We start from the raw sequence: 24,462 nt of genomic DNA, 5'->3' as shown, positions 1-24,462 counted from the left end.
AGTCAGGGGAAGATGATTAAAATGAAATCTAAATTTTGATACACTGGGGGTTATATATTTACTGTCTAATAACTGTAATATATAAGAGAGTCTCACAAAGTTAAGAAAAAAATAGTCTTCCTCAGGGAGAATTTTTTTCCCTTTGATTTTTGGGTGAAATGTGACCTTAACATGTTCTTGAAAGGTTTTGTGTGACTTAACACCCAACATCTTTTTTAAAAAGCTTAATAATCACATCAAAAAAACATATAAGGTCATGGAAGTTCATTGGTCAAAAGGACATCTTGCATTTCCTCACAAAGAGCGGTTTCGTTATACCAGATCATGCTGCTCTTTTGTGACATGATGACATCCCTAGTGTTTAAATCACATCCATTCTTCCAGGTCAAGGAGTTCTGTTCGGAGGGGTTACTAATCTCAGGTCGCTTGATTTGTTGTCTCACGTGTCCCATTTCTTTTCACTGCTGCCGCGGTTTTCTTATTAGAGGAGATTAAATCTGTGGCACACAGATAAAAGCTTTTTACCTAACCTTGTTTTCTCATTCTTGATAAGATGCACTTATTTTAAATTGCCATTGATTTCCAGCATGTCACCAACAATATAGTAAAGTGAAGTGTTTGAAGACAGTCCTCCATGGGTTCGGTACATTTATGTGTAGGCCGAAGCCTCAGGGGACACACCAGCAAAAGAGAGCTTTGAGATTATAGAAACGGATAATCATCGTTTGTCCAGAGGGATTGCCATCTCCTCTCTGTTTTATAATTCTCACCACAGTTTATTAGCACGCCGTGGGTTATCTGTGCTGCTCTAATCAAAAATGAGTCCCTCTTGCGTTATATTTATTCAAACGTCATCTAAAGAGGCCTGGCGGCTTTGATGTGTACAGCTTGATACGACAGAATCTCCCCTATAGTCTTTCTGCAATCAGATTTACTTGCAAATGCAGCACATTTTGAGTCTTTCATGTTTAAGGGCATTACTTTAGCTATTCAGCACATTTTCATGGGGTTTATTGATGAAATATTAAATATACAGTTTTTAAATCATATTTTCACAGTTAAGTAAACAGAGGTTAAATCGTCCATTTAGACTCTTAACAAACAAAAGCCCTTAATCACATCATCCTCCAGGAAGAGATGTTATTTTGGAGGAAACACCAGTGTTTGAGAATCAGTAAGTATTAGCACTGGATTCGATGAATTCTGTAATGTTTCCTAGTATTTGTCGTTTTGTTTCCTGTTTTATTTTGTTTGATATTACACAAATCAATGTGATATAAATTTTAAAAGATAATACAAGCTAGCTTCCACTCGTTGAACAATGGTTAACTGGCTAACGTTAGCTTTTTATTTCCATACTGTTGTTCTTTTGTAAATTTCCAAGTCATAATTCATGTGTTCAAAGTTTGTGTCTAATTTTGACCAGAAACTTGTTCTGAAAGGTTGATATGCTCTTTAATAGAAAAACTTGACCCAGTTGTAATGAGCCATTGGTTAGATAACACTTTTTTTTCTCTCTGGTTCTGCTTTGGTTCTGTGTTTATGTATTTCCATATAGGCTAGACATTCTGTACTACAATTTTAAAGTAGATGTAAAGTAACATATATGTCTATCTTTCAATTTTTTTTTTTTTTTTTTAACTTAAGATGTAAATCTGAAGTCGCAGCCTCATTATATTCCACAGAAATAGTCTTTTATCTTTTTCTCTTTTTTTACATAGCAGCTGGATATTGCAGCACTATTTTATCTCATTCTACAAATGTACTGTCTCTTATGTTCCTTTGCTCATTACTTCACAGTATGACTCAAAGTAGGCTACATTTCTTTTCATCGGGAGCATCAAGACTACTAAAAACATATAAAATGGGTTCTGCTTCAAGGCCGTGACATGAATCTCGGATGTCATAAAATGTAAACGCATCTATGATTCAGCCATACAAATCCTTTGATTTCATATTTGGCCAAAACTCTTAAGAATCAAGGCATTTATTTACAACTTTCTGTAATGAAACTTTTGTTTGTGCGTAGTATTACGTCGGATGTTTATATGCAGTAGGTTACAGATGAATTGTGGGATTTTCGTTCTACTGTAGGTTTGGCAGCTTCAACAAAGCCTGTCTGCTGTGGTTATATTTGCCAGAGATGTTTCAAAGTGGACTGTTTTAGATGCCGCGTGAATTAAGTTGAGCGCTGCTCCAGTTCTATGGCTGTGAGCAGGGGTGTATTTTTAAACCCAAATGAAGTCATCTTGGGTGAGGCGATTTTCTCCCAGACAGCCGTTTACCATCTGCAAACATTTGCATTATTCATAGTTTTTTTTCCTCCCTCATTCTCGAAATAAGAGATCAGAAGAGGGCCAGATCATTTATGGGGTGCCTTTCCTCAGCCTCGTCCTTCCAAGGGCCTGCCGGAGAGCACAGAGGATGTGATGCTGCTGGCTGACAGCAGGTAATGAAGGGCTCTGCCAAACACACACCACCCATAACTACATAATTAACACTTCTATTTAAGATAAACGTCATTACTCCTTTCATAAAGGTATAGTACACCCAAAAATGTAAATTTACTCAGGCCATCCAAGATATATACCTATAATCATAAGATTTCCTCCAGTGGAAAAAGTCCATCTCCTGTTGTCCACTCACAACAAAATTCACCGACATATTTGTTTAGAACTGTTTTGACTTGTGCTCGATCTGTGCATATTTCTCTCCTGATTCAGATGAGACAAATTTTTCACTGGACAAAGTAACATTATGGAAATATATTGTAGCCAGAAGCAACAATTTCAAGTAAAAAATGCATTGATGGTTTTATTTCTTGCAAACTCTGATTTTTACTTTACAAGATGTTAATTGATGGACTGGAGTGGATTATTGTGATGTTTTTAATCAGCTGTTTGGACTCTCATTCTGACGGCACCCATTCACTGCAGAGGATCCATTGCTGAGTAAGTTTATTTCTTTAAAACACAAAAGATCAATATTCTTTCACTGACAATTATAAGATTCACTCAGTAGTTTCATGCTATTTCAAAAGCAGTTTTCATAGCAGGATGAATATGGACCAGAAGATCATATTTGACCAAAATCAAAAGTGAAAAATAAGTATTGCACGTAAACAAAATAATCAAATTTACTACAGAACTACTAAGATTGGTTGCATTGTTAAATTATTTTCATGACAAAAATCTCATGATGGTGACAAATTATAATTTTAATTTCTATTGTATTTCAGTACTTTATGCTAGTTTCATTACAATTTAAATTGTATTTCACTAATTAAATATTTATTGCATGTTTTTATTTGAAATGCAGTGAATGCCTTCTGCATTAACATAATGAGAAACAATTAAATAACTTTTAAATAAAAATAAAAAAAACAGATGCATTAGAATTTGAATTTTGGCTAAAAACACACCTAATCATCATGAACAATATCAAAGATTTAATGCAAAAAACTATTTAATATCCATTTAAAAAAAAAAACATATACAGTAATTTTGTATTTTTCTTCTCATTTCTTTAATTTTGCAGTGAAATGGTCTAGATGTCTCTTTCCAGGTTGAAAACAATTACTGTAAACCTCCATCTTAAAAGCATCAAAGTCAAAGTATCTGGGTTTATCATCCTTTATTTGTCATTAAAGAGCCAGTGCTTATCTTCAATCAGACTCAATTAACTCATTCTCAAACTGCTTACATGATTCTGCTGGTACATTTGCAGCCTGACAATGTCTTCATCAGAGCCATCAGTGCAGGTACCAGCTTTGCATTTGGCGCCATCTACTGGTGTATTTAGCTATTACAGGCACTTTAACACCCCAACAAACGTTTCCCACCGATGAAAGAATTTCAGTCATCCTTGCAGTTAGGTAACACATAGCAAATATGTGTTTGTGCTGATTTAGAGCCACGTGAAGCTGAGAAATTATGTCTTTAAACATCTGTAAATATGTCTTTCTTTATACTGAGAATCCTATACTACAGTGCATTTGTTGATTTCCTCAAGTGGATCGTCTTCATTCATTGCTACCGTCTTCGTTGTCGTCTTCCAAAGTGCCGTCCGCTCGTCCCTCAGCCATTGGGTAATTCAGGATGTGTCTGTTGGCCTGGATGAGGTACTGCTGCTGTTTGAAATATACTTTCAGCACTCCCTTGATCACCACAAACGCAATGCCACCCTAGAAGAGGAAAACTGGGTTAGGATTCACACTTCCTAATGTATGGTAGACTCTCAACGCTCTCGACTCTCACCAGGACGGTGCGCTGCAGGTTTGACGTGACTCTGCGGAACAGGAGGCGTCCCACTAGGTTGGCGATGGAGGGGAAGATGAGGGCGCCGCACAGGGTGCGAGACACAGAGAGATGGTCACCTCCGTAGCTGCCCTCCGCTGGGATGCGGGCCAGAGGACGGCCCATACCTGCACACACAAATGAGATTTTCTGCTTCAAGAATTCTGCTTTTTTAATATTATTATTAATAGCATAAGCTTACGGTATGATTGAATGCTAAATGCAAAGATGGTTTAAAGGAACAGTTTACCCAAAAAATTAGCTATCCACCATATAATTATACATTAAATGTTTTATTTTTTCAGCATTTATTGTAATTTTAGTTTTAATCATTTTGTAATGTGCTTTTATCATTTTTATTAGTTTTTGGGGAAAAAATGTATAAAAAACAATTATATTTACCTTCATTTATTTGTATTTAATTTTTAGTAATTTCAAAATGTGTTTGTCATTTTTATTCGTTTTTATTTCGATTTCATCGTTTTGGGTTTAATACGATTACAGTATAATAAACATTTGAATATTAGATTTTGTGATTTATTGATTTATTACATTAGTGATTTAATGATAGTGTTGTGTACTTTTGTCATTTTTATTAGCTTTTATTTATTTTATTTTATTTTTTGGTTTATTTATTTGAACTTCTACCGGTGTGCGATTGAAAGCATCCTGACCAACTGTATCACAGTCTGGTATGGGAACTGCTCAGCTGCTGACCGCAAGGCACTACAGAGGGTGGTGAAAACCGCACAACGCATCACAGGGACACCACTTCCTGCCATTGAGGACGTCCAGAGAAAACGCTGTTTACATCGAGCTCGCGGCATTCTTAAGGACTCCTCTCACCCTGACCATAGACTGTTTAAATTACTGCCCTCTGGGAGGCGCTTCAGGAGCCTCCGATCAAGGACAAGCAGACTCAGGAACAGCTGTTTCCCTACTACTGTTTCCCTAACTCACACATCACTACAAACTCTTCACCCCGCCCCATCATTAAATCGGTTTAAAAAACAACAAAAAAAAACCCATCCACACCCTGAGTACTATGTACTGGAAATTGTTATTTCTATGCACTTTCAATGTTCATTGCACTAGTGTGTATATATCTTAATGTATAACTTATTCATATCCATTTGTAATTATATTCATAGTTTTTGCTCATAGTGTACATACATTTACTGCACAATCCATCTGTTTAGTATGTTCATATCACCCATCTGTATATCATACTGATAGTATTTAAAAAACTTGTAAATTATGTCCATAGTACTACTGCCTTATCTGTATATTCTGTACATATGTAACATATTGTAGGCACTGTATATCCTGTACCTCTGCTTATTGCACTTCTGGTTAGATGCTAACGGCATTTCGTTGCCCTGTACCTTACATGTGCAATGACAATAAAGTTGAATCTAATCTAATCCAATTTTTTTAATTATATTAAGCTTTATTTTTATTTCAGTTTTTGTAAAATCAGTACTTAATGAATTTGCTTTAAAAATGTATTTCAGTTTTCATTTTCATTTTAGTTTAAGTTGTAGTCATTTTTTGTTATGCATTTGTTATTAGTGTGCGTTTTCAAATGATATTTAGCTTTAGTTTATTATTTCAGTTTAAGTAATTTTAGTACTTTAACTTATTGCAGTTGGCAAAGCAACATTTTTTAATTTTTGATAATTAATAATACAATTTTTAATAATTTAAGTTTTTTTTTTTTCATTTTAAGTTTTATTAAAAAATTGATTTAAGTTTTATTTTACGTTTTATTAAAAATCATTTTTTTATTAATGAACAAAAACTTAATTTTAGATTTAGTTACCAATAACAACACTGGGATGAACTATTGCCAAGTTTAACCCCGTTTTCCACATACCAGGTAGAAGCCCACTGAAAGCCTGAAGCTTAGAGGAGTGTCGTTGCCAAAGCCGCACCACGTAATCCTCCCAGCGAATCATCTTCCCCAGTACCAGCATGACAGGGATGGTGGGTAAACCCATGAGTAAGAAGAGAGGATCTGCACGCTCCATCACATCCAGACCCTTCTTATGGCCCACCACCTGAAAACAGTGAAGAAAATGTGTTCAAAAGAGCCAAGAAGAGCCAAGAGCTCTCATCCTCCTGTCTTTAACACACCTGCATAACCGTGACGGCACCGTAAGTGACGGCCGACCAATAGACGGTGCCCACCACGACTCCAGCTGCGGCGAACGGACTGGCCCTGGACAGAGCTCTGTCGACCTGCTGGAGGAAGTACACCAGAGGCCCTGGACGAGACACAAAACCACACACTAACACAAAACCACAGAATAACAGCCAAACAGAATGTCACAATATTAGTCATTAGTAAACCCACGCAGAATCTGGGCACTTTTGTCACATTTTCTGAGCTAACTTTTAAAAAACAAAATAATATGTATGATAATTTTAAATGTTAAAGTTATATGGTAAAATTTTGCTACAAAACAAGTGCAAAACTTATTTTATTATTATTTATGTACTATTATAGTAATACAATTTTGAATTAACTTTTATTTTATATTTTTATTTGAGGTTTTAGTCATTTTGTTTGTCATTTTTATGAATTTTTGGTTTCTTTATATTTTATTCAGAAGTACATATATATATTAGTTATTATTACTTTGCTTAAAGTTATTTTTATTTGAGTTGTTTTTTTAGTTTAGTTTTTGGTGATTTAAGTTATGTTTATTTCCGTTTTAGTTTTAATAATTTTAATACTTCAGTTTTATTTGCCAAAGCAAAATTTTAAATTTTCATTAAATTTTTTTAAAATAATGTTTTATTAGTTTTTGTGCTTTTTACTATTTCCATTTAGCTTAAATTAATTTAATTTTTTAATAATTTTAGCACTTTAACTTACACTTTTTTATTTCCTTTAGTTGCCAAGATTTGATCTAATATTTATATTTTAATTTATTTTTACTTTATTTCAGTCAGTAAAAATTATTTTTAATAGTCTCAGACCTGAGAGTACTACGCTCTTATCAGAAGATAATTATCCAAAATATTTGGTGCATTATAAGTATGCAATAATGTAAGAATCCATGACAAGACATACAGCAAAAGAGGAAAAAGGTATCAGTACGATGAAGAGCAAATACTCACCCATTTTGGGGAAAACTATCCGGTATTCAGTACCACATTGCGGGCAGCTGACGGCTCCTCCGCTGTTTCCCTTCTGTTTTTCGTCCAGCCATCGCTGTAAGCACGACTGATGGATCCACTTGGTGCAGCCCTTACACCGGCACGGGCTGACCCATTCTGCAGCTCGGTCCTCGTTCTCCGTAGCAAAACACACCCAGCAGTGCCTGTAATCGGACAGCAGATTATCAGGTGACCATTAGTTCTGCTAACCAGTGCTGTGATTCACAGCTGATGGAGAAACTCACTTCTCTGGAGGTTCATCTACACTGGCCATCTTGTATCAGGTTCGATCCACGCTCTCCAGCTCAACCATGAGTGAGCCAGAACAGGCTCAATGTACAACACCTGCTAACACAGACCATTAGACATGACTGCGGTCCTTAAATACAAAAATATTTGATACACTTCTACTGTAAGTAAAATAAATAATTGGAGTAAAACGCATAATAGTCTTATAATATGGTGATCAGCACCATTTATGTGACAGAAATTATGAATAATTCACTACAAATTGTTTTATTATTACAGTATACGGCATGGAATGATACATAACATACCAATTATATTGTATTTATTCTACTAACGTCTGTCTTTGTATGAAAGATGCACAATAAATCTTTTTCTCTAATTATATTTGCGTTTTTTAGTTCTTAAGCAGGCCCTAGTCACGTATGAATGTCATGTCAGTGGACATTTCTCACTTAATAAATATAAATTCTGTTTTAATTCAGCATTATTTTCACATGGAATGACTCGCATTACACTGATCAAACATTTAAGTTTATGTAAGTTTTAACGGCTATAAACACACTCAAGCTTGTCATTCAGACAACATTGTTAACCGAATTCAAATGTAGATCCTCACCTGAAGATGTTTTGTAGATGTAAATGTTTCTGATATGCGTTTAGTTTAGATCTCCGGCTGATTTGACACTTTCAATTTCTCGGAGGACAGAACAACAACTTCCGGATTAGCCACTTCCGTCTGTCAAAATAAATGTACCTTACTTGCTAAAATCTCCAAGAATGCATGAAACTAAAAAAATAAATTAGGTGTATTGGATAATTGTTAAATATGCAAATTTTTATATTGATTTTGGAACATAAAAATAAAGGATCCACTCTGTCATATATTGTTCTCTCCATTATTTAGCTCCTTGACAAACACAATAATATTTCTAATTATATTTGAACATAACATATAAGTATATATATATATATATATATAAAATTACGCACTTTCAAAAAAATATATTAAACAATCATCGCAAATATAGAAGGTTGTCAAAGTGCGCCTGCGAACTAAATGGCTATTGGCTAAAAGAGCTGTCACTCATCTCCTGGTTAGGTATGTTTGATTGGCTCCCTCCACAGCGAGGTTCGGTTGACGCATCACCGCTCAGTTATACTGCCAAGCAGCGACGGTTATCTTTTATGTACATGAACAGAAAACCATTAACGGTGATTCTTGCGAACGAGTAGACCGAAAGACGCACTCAAGCGCAGGCTGAACATGGAGTCGTATGATATTATAGCCAACCAGCCGGTTGTGATTGATAATGTGAGTATGATGTCAGCAGCCCTCCACACCCAGTCTGTGCTAAGAGGCTAAAGCTAATGCCATTGTGCCGAAGCCTGCGCTAGCCAGCCAATGCTAAATGAGAGGTGTTTAGGATTGTATTTATTTAGATTATAATGCACACAGTCTGATTGTTTTCACGATGTAAAGCCGTCTTAATTGCGTTATCTTGAAGCATTAGCTGCTCGGTATGATGCATCGCTATAAAGCCGATTTGTCATTCATTTCAGTGGTGCTTTGAATTAATCTCTCAAACTTCAATAAACGATGCAACGCTGTACATATTAATGAAATACTGCAAGATCCATTGTTGTCAAAGAATATCTGTCATATAAAATCATGTATTTGAGCTGGAGTTGTTATTGTTGCTAAGATGGCTGACTGTGACCCCGCCTTATATACACAGCCACGTTTATTAGTATGAAATAGCTAATATGAGATAGAAAATGGATTTTAATAAATGCCAAAAGAGTTAAACTATAAATGGGGAACTAGTAAGCCTCAACTGTTAATCAGAATTAAGGTGGGAGATCTCAAAGTCTGAATGTGTCACTTTGACAGGTTGCTAAAATTATGAAAACTTAGTAAATGTCAGTGATATTTAATGAAACATTAGGTTGTTTTCTCTCAGTGTGACTCTTCTGGAGTCCATAGCTGGTTGCTCCCTCCAGCTCTGTCTCATGACTCAAGAACAAACAAGGAGGGATCAGATTCATTTTACAACACATTCACTGTTTGAGCTTTTGTAGTTCAAGTTTATTTGGAACCACCTTCCTGGACAACTGTAGGCCATAATATAGTTTTAACTTGCTTTATAATTTCTCTTCCAGGGGTCTGGAGTTATTAAGGCTGGCTTTGCTGGAGATCAGATCCCTAAATACTGTTTCCCAAATTAGTAAGTAACCATTTTATTGATATTACTATATTGGAGAAAGTTTTGGGATCATGTGACACTGAAGACCGGAGTAATGATGCTGAAAATTCAGCTTTGTATCATAGGAATAAATTACATTTTAAAATAAATTCAAATATAAAACGGGTATTTTAATTTGCAGTAATATTTAACAATATTACCACTCTTACAGTGTATTTGGTGTAAAAAAGCAGCCTTGATGAGCATAAACATTATGCTCTTCTTTCAAAAACATTACAAATTCTTGCCAAACAATTTTAAGGTAAATATTGTTTATTGATTTAATATTAGCCATCATTAAATTTGTCAAATGATCATATTATGCATTTTGTCTCTATAAACACTGGCATTTGTTAGTGAAAATCCCATTTTAGTAATGTAATGTGTTGTGAATGTGATATTAATTAGACTGGTTTATTTCTAGTGTGGGGCGGCCCAAGCATGTTCGGGTGATGGCTGGTGCCCTTGAGGGTGATCTGTTCATTGGACCCAAAGCCGAGGTAAACCTCTTTATTTTAATTGAAGAATGAGCCTCTATTAAGATTTTTTTGTCTTCTATTTAAAGACAATATGAAATGACACTCACAATGCAGTCAACTTTCGAAATGTTTAGCCAGAAATATTATTGTGTGAGACTTAATTTAACTTAATGTTTTTGGTTAATCGTATTTTATGTATGTCATAATGTATGTCATACAAAAGAAAAGTTATAATAATTTGGACAAATAGTTTTGATTTCATGCTTTTAAGTGTTATAATAATGTAAAACCATTCTGTGTTATTTATTTGTGTTCTGTATTCAGGAGCACAGGGGGCTGCTGTCTGTGCGCTATCCTATGGAACACGGTATTGTGAAAGACTGGAATGACATGGAGCGCATCTGGCAGTACGTGTACTCAAAGGAACAGCTGCAGACCTTCTCCGAGGAGGTACGTTTTTATATTTGATATATTATGTATTTATATAGTATTATTTAAAAAAAATTTTTGAAATACTATTTTTATTTTATATATAGGTGTTTATCTTTATATTTATCTTCAAATTTATTTGATTTCAGTTTTAGTAATATTAGTATTTCAACCTAAAGTTATTTATTTCAGTTAATTTCCAAGGCAGCATTTTAAAGTACGATTATTATTATTATTTATTTACTTTTTTAGGTTATCTTTTTCAATCTCACATTTATGTTTGGTAACGTTACATGTACTTACCGTTGTAACAGCAGTAAATTATGCATAATTACAGTAGAAACTAACCCTAAACCAATCCCTAACAATAACAAAACCTTATTGTGACTACATGTGGTTCATTAATCTTATTTAGTAGTTATTTGTGTAATTTTACTGTAGCAACATCACCTGAAAATAAAGTCTAACCTTATATTTAATTTTATCTCAGATTCATTTCAGTTACCATAAACGATTCTTTATAGTTTAAATTGACAATAACAACACTGTCTTGCACTGTATTTTTCAGACATTCATATTTTTTTATGCATCTCACAGCATCCTGTACTGTTGACCGAAGCACCGCTGAACCCCAGTAAAAACCGTGAACGGGCAGCTGAGGTTTTCTTCGAGACCTTCAACGTGCCGGCGCTGTTCATCTCCATGCAGGCGGTGCTCAGTTTGTGAGTTCATCGCTTTGAATTTCATTCTTTCTGATATCACACTTCCTATTCCCTCTCATGCAAACATGTTTGCTGTCTGACAGATACGCCACAGGCCGAACCACTGGTGTGGTCCTGGACGCTGGTGATGGTGTGACACACGCTGTCCCCATATACGAGGGATTTGCCATTCCACATTCCATCATGCGCGTGGACATCGCCGGACGTGATGTCTCCCGATACCTCCGCCTCCTCCTGCGCAAGGAAGGCTATGATTTCCACACTTCTGCAGAGTTTGAGGTCGTGCGCACCATCAAGGAGGTACGAGACTCCACATCTGGATTTATACAACATGTTCTTTGCAGCTCCTTCTTGATAGAAATTATAATCTAGATAGGAAACGATGAAAAAAATGCTGCTTTGTTTTCCAGAGAGCCTGCTATCTTTCCCTCAACCCCCAGAAGGATGAAACTCTAGAAACTGAAAAAGCACAATACACACTCCCCGACGGAAGCACTCTAGATGTAAGAATGAGATTGCTCGTATATGTTACTGTATGATAATATGGCCAAAAAATTGCACACCGTATCCTGGTTTTGTTGACACTCAGTGGACACTCAGTTCAGGTTCTTCCTGAAGTCAACATGAAATGGCATTCCATAATGTAGCATATGGACCACAAAACCAGTCATAAGGGTTCATTTTTTTAAATTGAGATTTGAATAAATAAGCTTTCCATTAATGTATGGTTTGTTAGGATAGGACAATATTTGACTGAGATACAACTATTTGAAAATCTGGAATCTAAGTGTGCAAAAAAATCAAAATGAGAAAATTGCCTTTAAAGTTGTCCAAATAATGTCCTTAGCAATGCAAAATACTAATCAAAAATTAATATTTTGATATTTATGGTAAGAAATTTACTAAATATCTTCATGGAACATGATCTTTACTTCATATCCTAATTATTTTTGGCATAAAATAAAAATCAATAATTTTGACAATGTATTGTTGGCTATTACTATAAATATACCCGTGCTACTTATGACTGGTTTTGTGGTCCAGGGTCACACATTTTTCTTTACAGTGCACTGATAACTCATGGCAAAACCAGAACTGTGTATTAAGAAAGTAAATAAGAGTCCATTTTAATTTCACATTGACTTGATGTGTTACTCACAGCGGTTTATCTCCTGCAGATCGGCCCAGCAAGGTTCAGGGCTCCAGAGCTTCTCTTCAGGCCTGATCTGATTGGAGATGAGAGCGAGGGTATTCATGAGGTGCTGGCTTTCGCCATTCAGAAGTCAGACATGGATCTGCGACGCACGCTCTTCTCTAACATAGTGCTGTCTGGCGGCTCAACGCTCCTCAAAGGTAGAGTGAAGAGATCAATCGAAAGCATCTTTCAGTTCTCCATCCAGTGACAGAACTGAAACTCTATCTTTGTTCCTCGCAGGTTTTGGAGACCGGTTGTTAAGCGAAGTGAAGAAACTTGCGCCCAAAGACGTTAAAATTAAGGTGACTCTGCCACAGCTAAGAAATGTTAGCTTAGTTTGAGAAATGGTTTTAAATATATATATTTTCTTGTTTCAGATATCAGCACCACAGGAGAGACTTTATTCAACATGGATCGGGTAAGAGCAATGGATATATGGGCCTATTTTACACAAAACATTTACACTACCTTTTTTTATTTAAAGATATTAATACCTTTATCCAGCACGGATGCATTAAATTGATCAAAAGTGACAGTAAATACATTTATAAGGTTACAAAAGATTTATATTTAAAAATAAATGCTTTTCTTTTAAAGATCATATTCTTCAAAAAGAATCCTGAAAAAAGTCACCTTTCAGGGCTATTATTGTTAACTAAAACTGTTAAAACATTTTTGTTAATTGAATAAAAAAAAAAAAAAAAAAGCCAACTGAAATAAAAATAAATTACACGTAAATTAATTTTTAAAATAAACACAAATCAATAAAAAAGATAAGCAAATATCAAAATGGCAAAAAATGAACTAAAATTTAAATGAACTGAAATGCAATAAATTAAAATTAAAGTATAAAAAAAAAAAAAAAAAGATAAAACATTATAGCAGTAAATTACATTTTATATAATATATAAATATATTAAAATGAAGTTGTTTTACATTTTAAATATTTCACAGTATTACTTTGTTTTACAAATTTTCATCAAACAAATCCAGCCTTGGTGAGCACGACAGACTTATTAAAAAAAAAAAAATTTTAACAGACCCTAAACTTTTGAATGTTAGTGTATGTGTTTTTAAAAATATTTTGGTGTATTTTACTGTGTTTTTCATATGCCTTTTCCTTTTTTTTTTGTTTAGGGGATCTATCCTGGCTTCACTCGACACCTTTAAGAAGATGTGGGTCTCCAAGAAGGAATACGAGGAAGATCGCGCCCGTGCCATCCACCGGAAAACATTTTAATGGGGTTTAAGGCCACTGGCCTCCCTCATCTCTGCGGTTTCACATCCCTCTCCTCTCTCGCTTGGCCTCCCTCGTTCCCTCCCTCCCCACCCGTCCCGACAGCGAACCTGCCGGGGCTCCCATCCGCAGCTAAGGCATGCCTTCCGTGCCCCCTGCCCGGCTCTCGTTCGGGACACCCGACGAGTGGCACTGGGGCAGGATGCAACCGGGCATCCCTTGTCCGTTCTGCACCCATAAAACACTGAAAAAAAGGCTTTTCAGGGCATCAGTCAATACTGTTAACTATTGTTTCATTTAAAGCCAATGCTTCAATTCAGCGCTTAGATATTTATTACACTATTTACCCTGCCCTGTATGATATTGTCATATCTATTCTAATGAAACATGAAGGTTTTACTCTGTTGTAAGAATTTCATTCCAGAACCGAAGAGATCGATAATTTTCTTAAAATGTCGCAGTTGCCAGCGTAGTATTTTTATTCTTATTTGTTTGACGCGTCAATGACGAGCGTATACAACAGAAAAAGGCATCGCTCACCACTACAACAATTCACTTTAATGGACACTACTCTGTTTCCTGTCTGTGTCCCTCCCCTTGACCGCCTCGAGGTTGAAACCACTCTATAGCTCAAGGGAACTAAATAATGTATACTGAAATACAAAGTACATGGTAGGTAGCTAGATTTATCGCTGCTTGAAATGTCGACAAGTGTTGTTATTAGTATACAGCACATTTTAACCTGGAATCATCGGTTTATGAAAAGAGGCGGCTTTAAGGAACATTTTCAAGTTGTTTACTCTCTTTTTGTTGAAATGTTGCTCTTAGAATTATGTTTGTCAGCTTTAAGTTGTGAAGCATAATTGTTACCGCACAGAAATTGACTTGATGCGAACATTAGCCCTTTCGAGTTAAGTTTTTCCTCTGAACATTTCCCATAATCTTCATATTGTTAACTCGAGAACCAGAGCTGTTTACTGAAGCTTTAATGAAGTCGTCCAGTGAGTTTTACGTTGCCATGAGACGTCTCATCATTGTGGCACGATTTCGATATAAATTCAGACTCTCCCCGAATTCCAGATTAGTGCATGAACTCAACAGAACGACTGAGATTGTGTGTTATTTCATTGTAAATCTCATTGATGTGGATATCAAAGGCAGAGGGTGGCCGAATGGATTTAGAAGCTCTTCTGGCACTAGTATTTCTGTAGTGTTTGTTGAAGGAGAGCTGCTCTCTAATGGGATGATGGGGTAGCAGGGTTGCGTTTAAGTCCAGTTTATCCAACCTTTGAATCGCCTTACTCCAGTCTCGTCATTGGATAGTCCGAGCATCTTGGTTGTTTTTCTTTTTAAAGATATAGAAATATCATCATAAGCCTTGTGTACAGTGGATTGCTATTCAAACTGTTAAAAAACAAAAAATAAACGACAAAAAGGACTGAATTGTACAAACCTGTTTCTTCAATTGTTGCTTTTTCTTTTAATTTTGTAAATTCAGTATGATAAATAAATTAATGCTGTCTGAAATAAGCTTCTGTGCATTGTGTAAACACAAACAGCAGTGTTTTTAAGTGTTTGTCTGCTTATGCATTGTTGCTGATGTTGTTAACACTGGTTTTCAAGACTGCTGAAGTTTTGTCACATTTAGTCGGTGTGGCTTTAATACACCAGGAACTCATATTGGTCTAGAGGTCCCTAAATCTACTATATTAAAATTATATAATTACATATTAGAGTCAATCGCTGTTATTGATTGTGAAATATCGTAGAAGTCACAAAAATCTACTATTTTATAAAGATTGCTCAGAAAGCCGAATTCTCCATTGAGCTCCATTCAAATTTATTCAAAGGTTTTTTTTGTGTGTTATTGGAGACAGTTCAACACACACAAAATATAATCTGTTAAATCAATCCCATCAGTTAGTACCTGACGTACAAATAGTAAAACGATTATAAAAAAAATACATCAAGTAATTGCAAACGACTGTGATTCGGCCATTACGACCAGCGCTGAGAAAGGTAACAAGCACCACGTGACCTGGTCATCCATGTGTTACTTCATAAGCGGTCTTGACAATAATTTTGTATTAAATGACGACACGAGAGAAATGTCAGTATCCATTGAAATGTAAATCCACAGTACAGAAAAACTAAATTATTTAGTCCCATCGTACCTGGCCAATCAGAAAAGACGTTCGGTCCTTTAACCCCGCCCACCTTTGATCACTGCGTTGTATTTCTGTGGAACTGCCCTACAAGTCTCTGATTGGCCGCAGTAATGACGGAAGTAAATAATCTTCTGCAACAGTCGGAAATGCTTTGATGAATTACAGTAACGTGGAGTTTAAAAACAATAAAAATAAACACTGAGGAGTCACATTACAAGCTCGGACATGAGAAGAGTCACGCTGTTCATAAATGGAACCACATACAACGGCAAGGTGAGTGTTTTGTTATCTATTGCCTGTCTAGTATATATAATTAAAGGCATGTTTGCTGAATAAATAACACGTTGTTGCTCCTTTCATGACTTTTACATCAGGTGGTGGCAGTTTATGGAACTCTAGCTGATCTACTGTCAGTTGCAAGCACAAAATTTGGGATAAAAGCTGCCAACATATACAATGGGAAAGGAGGTCTTATTGATGATATAGCCCTCATCAGGTAAGAACAATAACTTGCTATCTTATGCATAAAACAGGTTTATTTACATGTGTATATTATCATAAACATAAATGACTTGGTGTTTCTCTGGCACAGAGATGATGATGTCTTGTATATATCGGAAGGAGATTCTTTTGTTGGTGAGTTTGACATTATAACTTGGATTTGGCGTGTGCTTTTCTTAGATCTGTCTTCAGTTGCCTAATTGAATAATGTCCTACAGATCCACCAAATAACCTAGAGAGTCCACATGAGTTTAATTCCTGGGCACACACCGATTGGATCACCCTCAATGTGGGAGGCCGACGGTTCACAACCACAAGGTGATATCAAAACAGATCATACTAATCTCAACAACTGTGATCCATAATCTAAACTCTCACAACCATCATAATCAACCATCTTTACTTATTTATTTATCATTTTTCCCCCAATATTTTCATGACAAGTAAGCACAAAGATTTAGTTCTCATTACTGTATTGTGAAATAAAATACATTATTTAAATTGGCTTATTTAATTGCATCAATTTTAATATCAATAATAGTAAAATTGATAAATATAAGTAATATATAAATGAATATAAATTGTATTTTTATTTGATAATATTTGTTGTCATGCCTTTTAATTATGCTGGTATAAATAAAAAAATAATTGTATTACAAACATCTTTTACTTTATTACGATGTTGATCATATTTAATGGTAATCATAGATGAAAATAATGGGAATTAATAATAAAAATAAAAAAAATCTCTAAATGCATTACAGCGGAGATGCCCAAACCAAACCACCGTGCCATATCACAAGAGCAGGGGGAAAAAATGGGAAAAAACACATAATTGAAGCATATCTTCATTTCTATTTTTTTTTTTATTGTTTGCATTGAAATGTATAATAATACATTTTTATTTAGTATAGTTAATGCAACATTTACTCAATTGGCCCTTTGTCTAAAAAGTTTCAGCATTACAGTAAAGGGAATTTATTTATTTACCTATCTATCTATCTATCTATCTATCTATCTATCTATCTATCTATCTATCTATCTATCTATCTATCTATCTATCTATCTATCTATCTATCTATCTATCTATCTATCTATCTATCTAAGACTTAAACTTTTCTGTGGTTGTTAGGAGCACTTTGGTCAAAGAACCGGAGAGCATGTTGGCTCACATGTTCAGAGACAAGGGTGAGGACTGAACCAGTGTCTAATGTTCAAAATATAATTTGTGCATGTGCTTCTATTCATATTGCACTGTTTCTTCTGTCATTTCCCGGCAGATGTTTGGGGAAACAAACAGGACGAGCAAGGGGCGTATCTCATTGATCGGAGTCCAGATTACTTTGAGCCCATATTAAATTACCTGAGACATGGACAGCTCATTATCAATGATGGCATCAATCTGCTGGGTAAGACAGTAGAGACATGTACCATTTTGTAGCATTTTATGTGCTTCCTAATGGCTGTTACCGAAAACCATAATAATTTAGTTTTCCTTGAGCATTTTCCTCCCTCTTTATGATATATACAGTGCCCTCCATAAGTATTGGGCAGTAAAGACAAAATTGCTCTGTTGGCTGTGGAGTCAAGACATTTACAAATATGATTAAAAGATGAATATGAGACAAAACTACAGAATGCCACATTTTATTATTAGCCGTTTCAACACATACATGTTTTACCAAATATAAAGAACAGCACTTTTAGAGTTCATCCCACTCATTGATGTGAGCATAAGTATTGGGACAGTTGAACATAAGGCAGATATAAGGGGAAGTCGTGGCCTAATGGTTAGAGAGTCGGACTCGTAATCGAAAGGTTGCGGGTTCGAGTCCCCGGCCGGCAGGGATTGTAGGTGGGGGGAGTGAATGTCCAGCACTCTCTCCACCCTCAATACCACGACTGAGGTGCCCTTGAGCAAGGCACCGAACCCCCAACTGCTCCCCGGGCTGCCCACTGCTCCGGGTGTGTGTTCACGGTGTGTGTGTGTGTGTGTGTGTGTGTGTGTGTGCGCATTTGTTCACTACTCACTGCTGTGTGTGTGCACTTGGATGGGTTAAACGCAGAGCACCAATTTCGAGTATGGGTCACCATACTTGACAATACGTCACGACTTTACTTTACTTTATAAAAGATTAAAAGCTATTATTTAGTTGCAGATCCCTTGCACACAATCACAGCAGTGAGTCTGTGACCCATAGACATCACCAGACTCTTGCTCTCATCCTTTGAAATACTTTTCCCAGCCTTTAATGCAGCCAATTCCAATTGTTGCTTGTTTTGGGGAGTTTCTGCCTTTACTCTCCTCTTCAGCTGCTGAAATTCATGTTCAATCAGATTTAAATCTGGAGATTGACTTGGGCAATCTAAGACTTTCCATTTCTTTGCCCTTATGATCACATCAGATAGAGGGATGAAACTCTAAAAGTGCAGAACTTCTTAGCTGCTAAAACATCTGTGTTGAATCACCCAATAATAAAATGTGATATTCTGTAGTTTTGTCTCATATTCATCTTTTAATCTTATTTATAAATGTCTTTACTCCACAGCCAACAGAGCAATTGTCTTTACTGTTCCAATACTGATGGAGGGCACTGTATATACTGCTTTTGGTACTGTACCGTTACAGTATTTTTGTTTACTGACATTCTAATATGTAAATGAGCTGTGTTTTGATTGGCTAAGCTCTTTGCATATGAAATGAGTATCTATGGAGTATTATTTTATGCAGGCGTGCTTGAAGAAGCTCGTTTCTTTGGAATTGAACGTCTCGCTGAGCAGCTTGAAGGTGTTATTAAGGTAAAAAAAAGCTAAAAAGTTTGCAATAATGTGAAAACGTGACGTACGCAATGTGGAAGTAAATAACAGTGATGGCTGTTTTGTCCTGCTTTAGAATTCCCAGCCTCCCGACGATCACTCGCCCATCTCCCGCAAAGAGTTTGTGCGTTTTCTGCTTGCCACTCCGACTAAATCAGAACTTAGATGTCAGGTAGGAAGTAACTGAATATTTGTAGTGGTTTATTTTTTATTTTATTGTGCATTGTCAATGTAAACTGTTTCTCCTAGGGTTTGAATTTCAGTGGGGCGGATCTCTCTCGTCTTGACCTGCGTTACATCAACTTCAAGATGGCCAACCTCAGCCGCTGTAACCTCACACACGCCAACCTCTGTGGTACCAACCTAGAGAGAGCAGACCTCTCCAATGCCAATCTAGATGTAAGGATGTACCTGTCAGGGATGGGTCCATATCATATTTTACCCCAAAATCACAAGAAAAAAATTACACCTATTTTTTTGGACAATGAAGTTTTTTTATTTCATCTTATTTTATTTACAGATAGCAAAGTCTCATTACTTTAATCTGAAATAAAAGTTATGTTATTTAAAATTTGATTTTTTTTTATATTTACACTTCTGTTAAAATGTTTGGAATTTATTTGTTTAAAAAATATATAGTTGAATATATTTTAAAAATAAATAAAAAAAATCCTAAAATGGCAAAGCTTAATTTTAATATGCTGATTTGTTGCTCAAGAATAATTTATTTTATTATTATTATTATTATCAGTGTTGAAAACAGTTCTGCAGCTTAATATTTTTGTGAAAACTGTGATTCATTTACACTATAAATGTCTTTACTGTCATGTTTAATCAAAGTAATCCACCCATGCCGAATTAAAGTATTAATTTCTTTTAAAAAATTACTGACCCCAAACTTTTGAACTGTAATATGTTGTCATGCCTTAAATTATGCTGATTTAAAAAAATCATTGTATTGCAAAAATATTCTAATATATTAAAATAAATCAAACCTTTCATCAATGCAAAATATTATTTGTGTATTCATTTTTATTTATATTTTTTATGTTTTTTCTAACTCACCCACTCGCATCCTATGCCTCCTTTTGTTGTAGCATTTATCCTGTATTTATATGTCTGTCTGTGACACTGATTTGGTCTTTTTGCATGTGTTTCCCAGGGTGCCAATTTACAGGGCGTGAAAATGCTTTGCACCAATGCAGAAGGAGCGTCTCTCAAAGGCTGTAATTTTGAAGATCCCGCAGGACTCAAAGCAAATCTAGAGGGTAAAATGACCACACTTGACTTCTGAACGGCTTCCCTTGGATCTCATATTCCCAGAAAGTAATGCCTGTCATTTCCTGACAGGAGCCAATCTAAAGGGGGTGGATATGGAGGGCAGTCAGATGACAGGTATAAACCTCCGCGTGGCCACGCTGAAGAACGCCAAACTCAAGAACTGTAACTTGCGGGGGGCCACTCTGGCAGGAACCGATCTGGAGGTGAGGGCACATCAGTTTAGTTTCAAAATTGTTCTGTAGTTTGTCATCTCTTTCTGTTTTTTTTTTTTTGGTCAAACAGAACTGTGATCTGTCCGGCTGTGACCTTCAGGAGGCAAACCTGCGTGGCTCTAACGTGAAGGGGGCTATTTTTGAGGAGATGCTGACGCCGCTGCACATGTCACAGAGTGTTAGATAGCCTCCTTCTGTAAGACTACAGCCTCTTCACAGAGCAGCTTTAATTAAAGACCTACCTGCAAACTTAATGACGGTCATGTGACCTTATGCCTGTTGATATTATCTGTTCAGCTGCTGTCTACTGTTGCCTCAGATCACTTCTTGTGTTGCATTGCATTATTATGGATGGTGTTTGCTAGATTTCTCAATGCAAGATATATTTTTTCTAACGTGATTTGTGATTTTCTGCATTATATTGTATATTTGTGCCAAGCTTCTTCATGCGTCACTGCTGGTCTGTGAACTCAACGTCTGATATTTGTGTTTTTGCATCTGATTCTGATTTAGGAATGTGGCTGTTCTGCGAATGTCCAATTTTATACCTTGTCATACGTGCCGTTTTTACACTGTTTTGCTTGTTTCACTGTTACGTGGCTTTTCTGGACTGTGCTGCATGCAGAGAGGAAAACATCTTCTGAAACCTGCTAGTTTAATGTCACCAGCCCTGTAAAGATCCATTAAAGTCAAACACTGGAGACTGAAAGGACTTTTTGGCTTTTTAATTTTCTACAATTCACACAATTGCAATGCACTGTTTCCGAGCAAACAGTTTATTTATTGCAAGAGAAAAAAATGATCATTTTGATGTTAGTATTATAATTGATTTGATTAGATTAGCAGATGCTGGATAGTTTTGTATAGATTGTTTGATTGATTTTTATGACAATTTAGCACAGATATTTCAGTTTGATTACTCTTCACTCTGTCTCATTACACTAAAAAAATTAAATAATTTCAGACAGTTGCCAAGACATAATTTATATTATGTGTATATTAAGAAACAAGAATAAGAACTATACAGACATATTTTTAAAAAAACTAATAAAATGACTAAAACTCTAATATTAAAGTTAAAACAGAAAATATAATTAAAAAGCAAGTTCTAAATATTTTCTAATACTATATCAATACTACTAGATTTAAACTGGTTATTACTTCAAATATTTATATATCACGTTATTTGTTGTCATGACTTAATAAAAATCAAAGTATCAAATAGTTAAAAACTAATGCTAATCATTATCGAGGATGAAAGAATTTCATTAAAAAAGAAAAAAGTTCAAATGCATTACAGTAATGAGATTTATTTTTATTTTATTTTTTGAAAATGTGCTTGTGAAGATAATGTCACAAAATCTTTATTGTTAATCGTCTTGTTTGACGTGTTTCATCATTTGAGTAAAGTATCATAAACCATATGGAATTATTTCAATAAGTGATGACAACGTGAAATGATGAATACTATATATAAGTTTACGTGCTTAGTGAATGTTATTTATTAGCCATAAAAACGTGAAATTATCATGATGCTTGTACAAATACAGTGTAAACATCAAACTGCCAGCAGGGGCAGCAGTGTCTCTAAAACAGGGGTGTCCAAACTCGGTCCTGGAGGGCCGGTGTCCTGCAGAGTTTAACACCCACAAAGCGTGTAGATGAGACGTGTTGCCATCTACAGCCTCAGCTCATCCATGGCGGTCAGTAGCTCATCACAGCAGATCAGTACTGAAGCAGGCCGTGAAATCTGTTCGCCAGGATCTGCCACAGTGATTGATTGGACCTGAGTGTGTGGAAAAACCATCCACAGGCGCAAATCTGCTGCTTCCTGAACTCCCTGTGGGAGTAAACATCTGCCCAGCAATTAGGTAGCCTATATTATAAAATATTATATTATTTACACATGTACAACACTGACAGATCTCATGTTATATTAAAATTTTACAATTAGTTCCGGATGGATGAGCCAAATCACGCCAAATTCCATATCAATGCGCCATGTTAGGTTGAATGTCGACTAATGCACTAGATTACTTGGCGGAGGAATTGTGATTATTAGTGTTCATAAATCATATACTTTAATATTTTGTTATATAAATGCTTCTGATAGTGCCTAACAACACCATTTAAAGGAGCAGTTTTTCCTCTTAAACTTTTTAAAGAAAATATTTACCATATAATGACTGAATGAGTGAGTGAGTAAGGACCGGATGACACTATACTATATTACTATCCCTATAGGGATAGTATACAGTATAGTGTGTGTGTGTGTGTGTGTGTGTGTGTGTGTGTGTGTGTGTGTGTGTGTGTATGTATGAGATCTGTCAGTGTTGTACATGTGTAAATAATATTTTTACACTATATTTACACTAAGTGCAAATAGCCCGCCTTGAGGCAAAGGCTATTTACTCTAACTCCGCCCACTAACGTGATTGGGTTAGTCAACACTAAAAAAGATGCTAATTCAGTATCAATTTCAGTGGTGTAGTAAGATGCATGCTTTTTGACATATGCGATCAACCCGAGTTCGAGTCCGCCTTTTGCCGAACTTTTTTCTCCCTTTTCAAATCTCATGTCGCATCAGAAAGGCATTTATTTTCAATAAAAATGAAGGAAATAATCAAAAAGTTGAAAATAAAAGTATCTGGTAGGTTTAGGGTAGGTGTAGAGAGGGCTTTATTGTCCCATAAGGTGGCATCCATTTAATAATTTGAATTAAAACTATAATTTATACTCAATAGCTATTATAGCGTACTGTTTTATAATGTACTACAATACTGAGGTGCAGATAATTGCCACTATTTGCAATAAGTAGTATAAATAACAGAAAATCTTGCTATTTTAACATAGTGTAAATAGCATCTATCACTATTTACACTTACTGCAAATATCCGCTGCCATGTATATATATATACTATATTCCGAGTCTTCTGTAGTCATACAACTACTTTTAAGGCTACTTTTATCCATGCTATTCTTAAAACAGCGTTTGGTTTATATGGTAGTTCCATGGTATTCTCTGAAGTACTCTCAGTAGTGTTCTGCAGGGATGGTGTTTTATAGGCCAAAACCTGGAAATGAGTTAGCATTTTAGCATCCCAGTCAATAGGGTTTTTTAAATGGGTTTTTGGTTAAATGGTTGAAATAAGGCCTGTAGTTAACATAAGCTCAAGATGTTTTCATATTTTATGCTACAACATAAAATACAGCAGTACTTATCTTTTTTACTAGTCTTGAAAAATTGAATTGCTAACAAATGGCTAAATGGGCCTACAGAGGTCATCAAGGACATTAAACGTCATCACACCGAACAACCCATCTACTAGCTTCATGGTGTTGACGTTGAAGTCATAAATCTGTGTTGTAGTTCCTTTAAATCCCATGTTTAGCATTTTACGTCTGGAGATTGTATTTAGGCTTCAGTATACATAAAGGTTGTGTTCGTTTGAGAAGATTATCATGAAGA

The 24,462-nt window shown here is 35.6% G+C and overlaps 3 protein-coding genes across 4 annotated transcripts; 2 read left to right on the top strand and 1 right to left on the bottom strand.

Annotated features, from left to right (window-relative positions):
• Positions 1-2,941: 2,941 nt before the first annotated feature.
• On the bottom strand, positions 2,942-8,450 carry LOC306865389 (E3 ubiquitin-protein ligase MARCHF5-like). The gene is made up of 7 exons (XM_079409959.1): positions 8,326-8,450; positions 7,706-7,805; positions 7,422-7,624; positions 6,432-6,562; positions 6,172-6,355; positions 4,257-4,423; positions 2,942-4,183 (listed from the first exon to the last, which is right to left on the bottom strand). The coding sequence occupies exons 2-7, from the start codon at positions 7,732-7,734 to the stop codon at positions 4,022-4,024; spliced, it is 876 nt and encodes a 291-aa protein (XP_079266085.1). The 5' UTR covers positions 7,735-7,805; positions 8,326-8,450; the 3' UTR covers positions 2,942-4,021.
• Positions 8,451-8,826: 376 nt separating this feature from the next.
• LOC306866060 (beta-centractin) lies at positions 8,827-15,538 on the top strand. The gene is made up of 11 exons (XM_079411035.1): positions 8,827-9,021; positions 9,870-9,934; positions 10,377-10,452; positions 10,756-10,881; positions 11,458-11,582; positions 11,666-11,882; positions 11,993-12,085; positions 12,761-12,935; positions 13,018-13,079; positions 13,155-13,195; positions 13,915-15,538. Exons 1-11 carry the CDS (start codon positions 8,974-8,976, stop codon positions 14,015-14,017), a joined length of 1,131 nt encoding a protein of 376 aa, XP_079267161.1. The 5' UTR covers positions 8,827-8,973; the 3' UTR covers positions 14,018-15,538.
• A 740-nt stretch (positions 15,539-16,278) lies between these two features.
• Positions 16,279-21,936, top strand: LOC306865607 (BTB/POZ domain-containing protein KCTD9-like). 2 transcript variants are annotated; one of them, XM_079410314.1, is made up of 12 exons: positions 16,279-16,455; positions 16,557-16,678; positions 16,775-16,818; positions 16,902-17,001; positions 17,816-17,871; positions 17,964-18,092; positions 19,415-19,482; positions 19,577-19,672; positions 19,750-19,899; positions 20,663-20,768; positions 20,851-20,984; positions 21,064-21,936. In XM_079410314.1, exons 1-12 carry the CDS (start codon positions 16,408-16,410, stop codon positions 21,178-21,180), a joined length of 1,170 nt encoding a protein of 389 aa, XP_079266440.1. In that variant the 5' UTR covers positions 16,279-16,407; the 3' UTR covers positions 21,181-21,936. The 2 variants fall into 2 exon arrangements, with proteins under 2 accessions (XP_079266440.1, XP_079266441.1); XM_079410315.1 differs by having other exon boundaries at positions 21,024-21,699.
• Positions 21,937-24,462: the final 2,526 nt, after the last annotated feature.

Source organism: Barbus barbus (genome assembly GCF_936440315.1).
Source record: "Barbus barbus genome assembly, chromosome: 47".
In the NCBI taxonomy this organism is placed as follows: domain Eukaryota; kingdom Metazoa; phylum Chordata; class Actinopteri; order Cypriniformes; family Cyprinidae; genus Barbus; species Barbus barbus.
The sequence above is the reverse complement of the archived record's forward strand: the minus strand, read 5'-3'. Positions and strand labels throughout refer to the sequence as shown.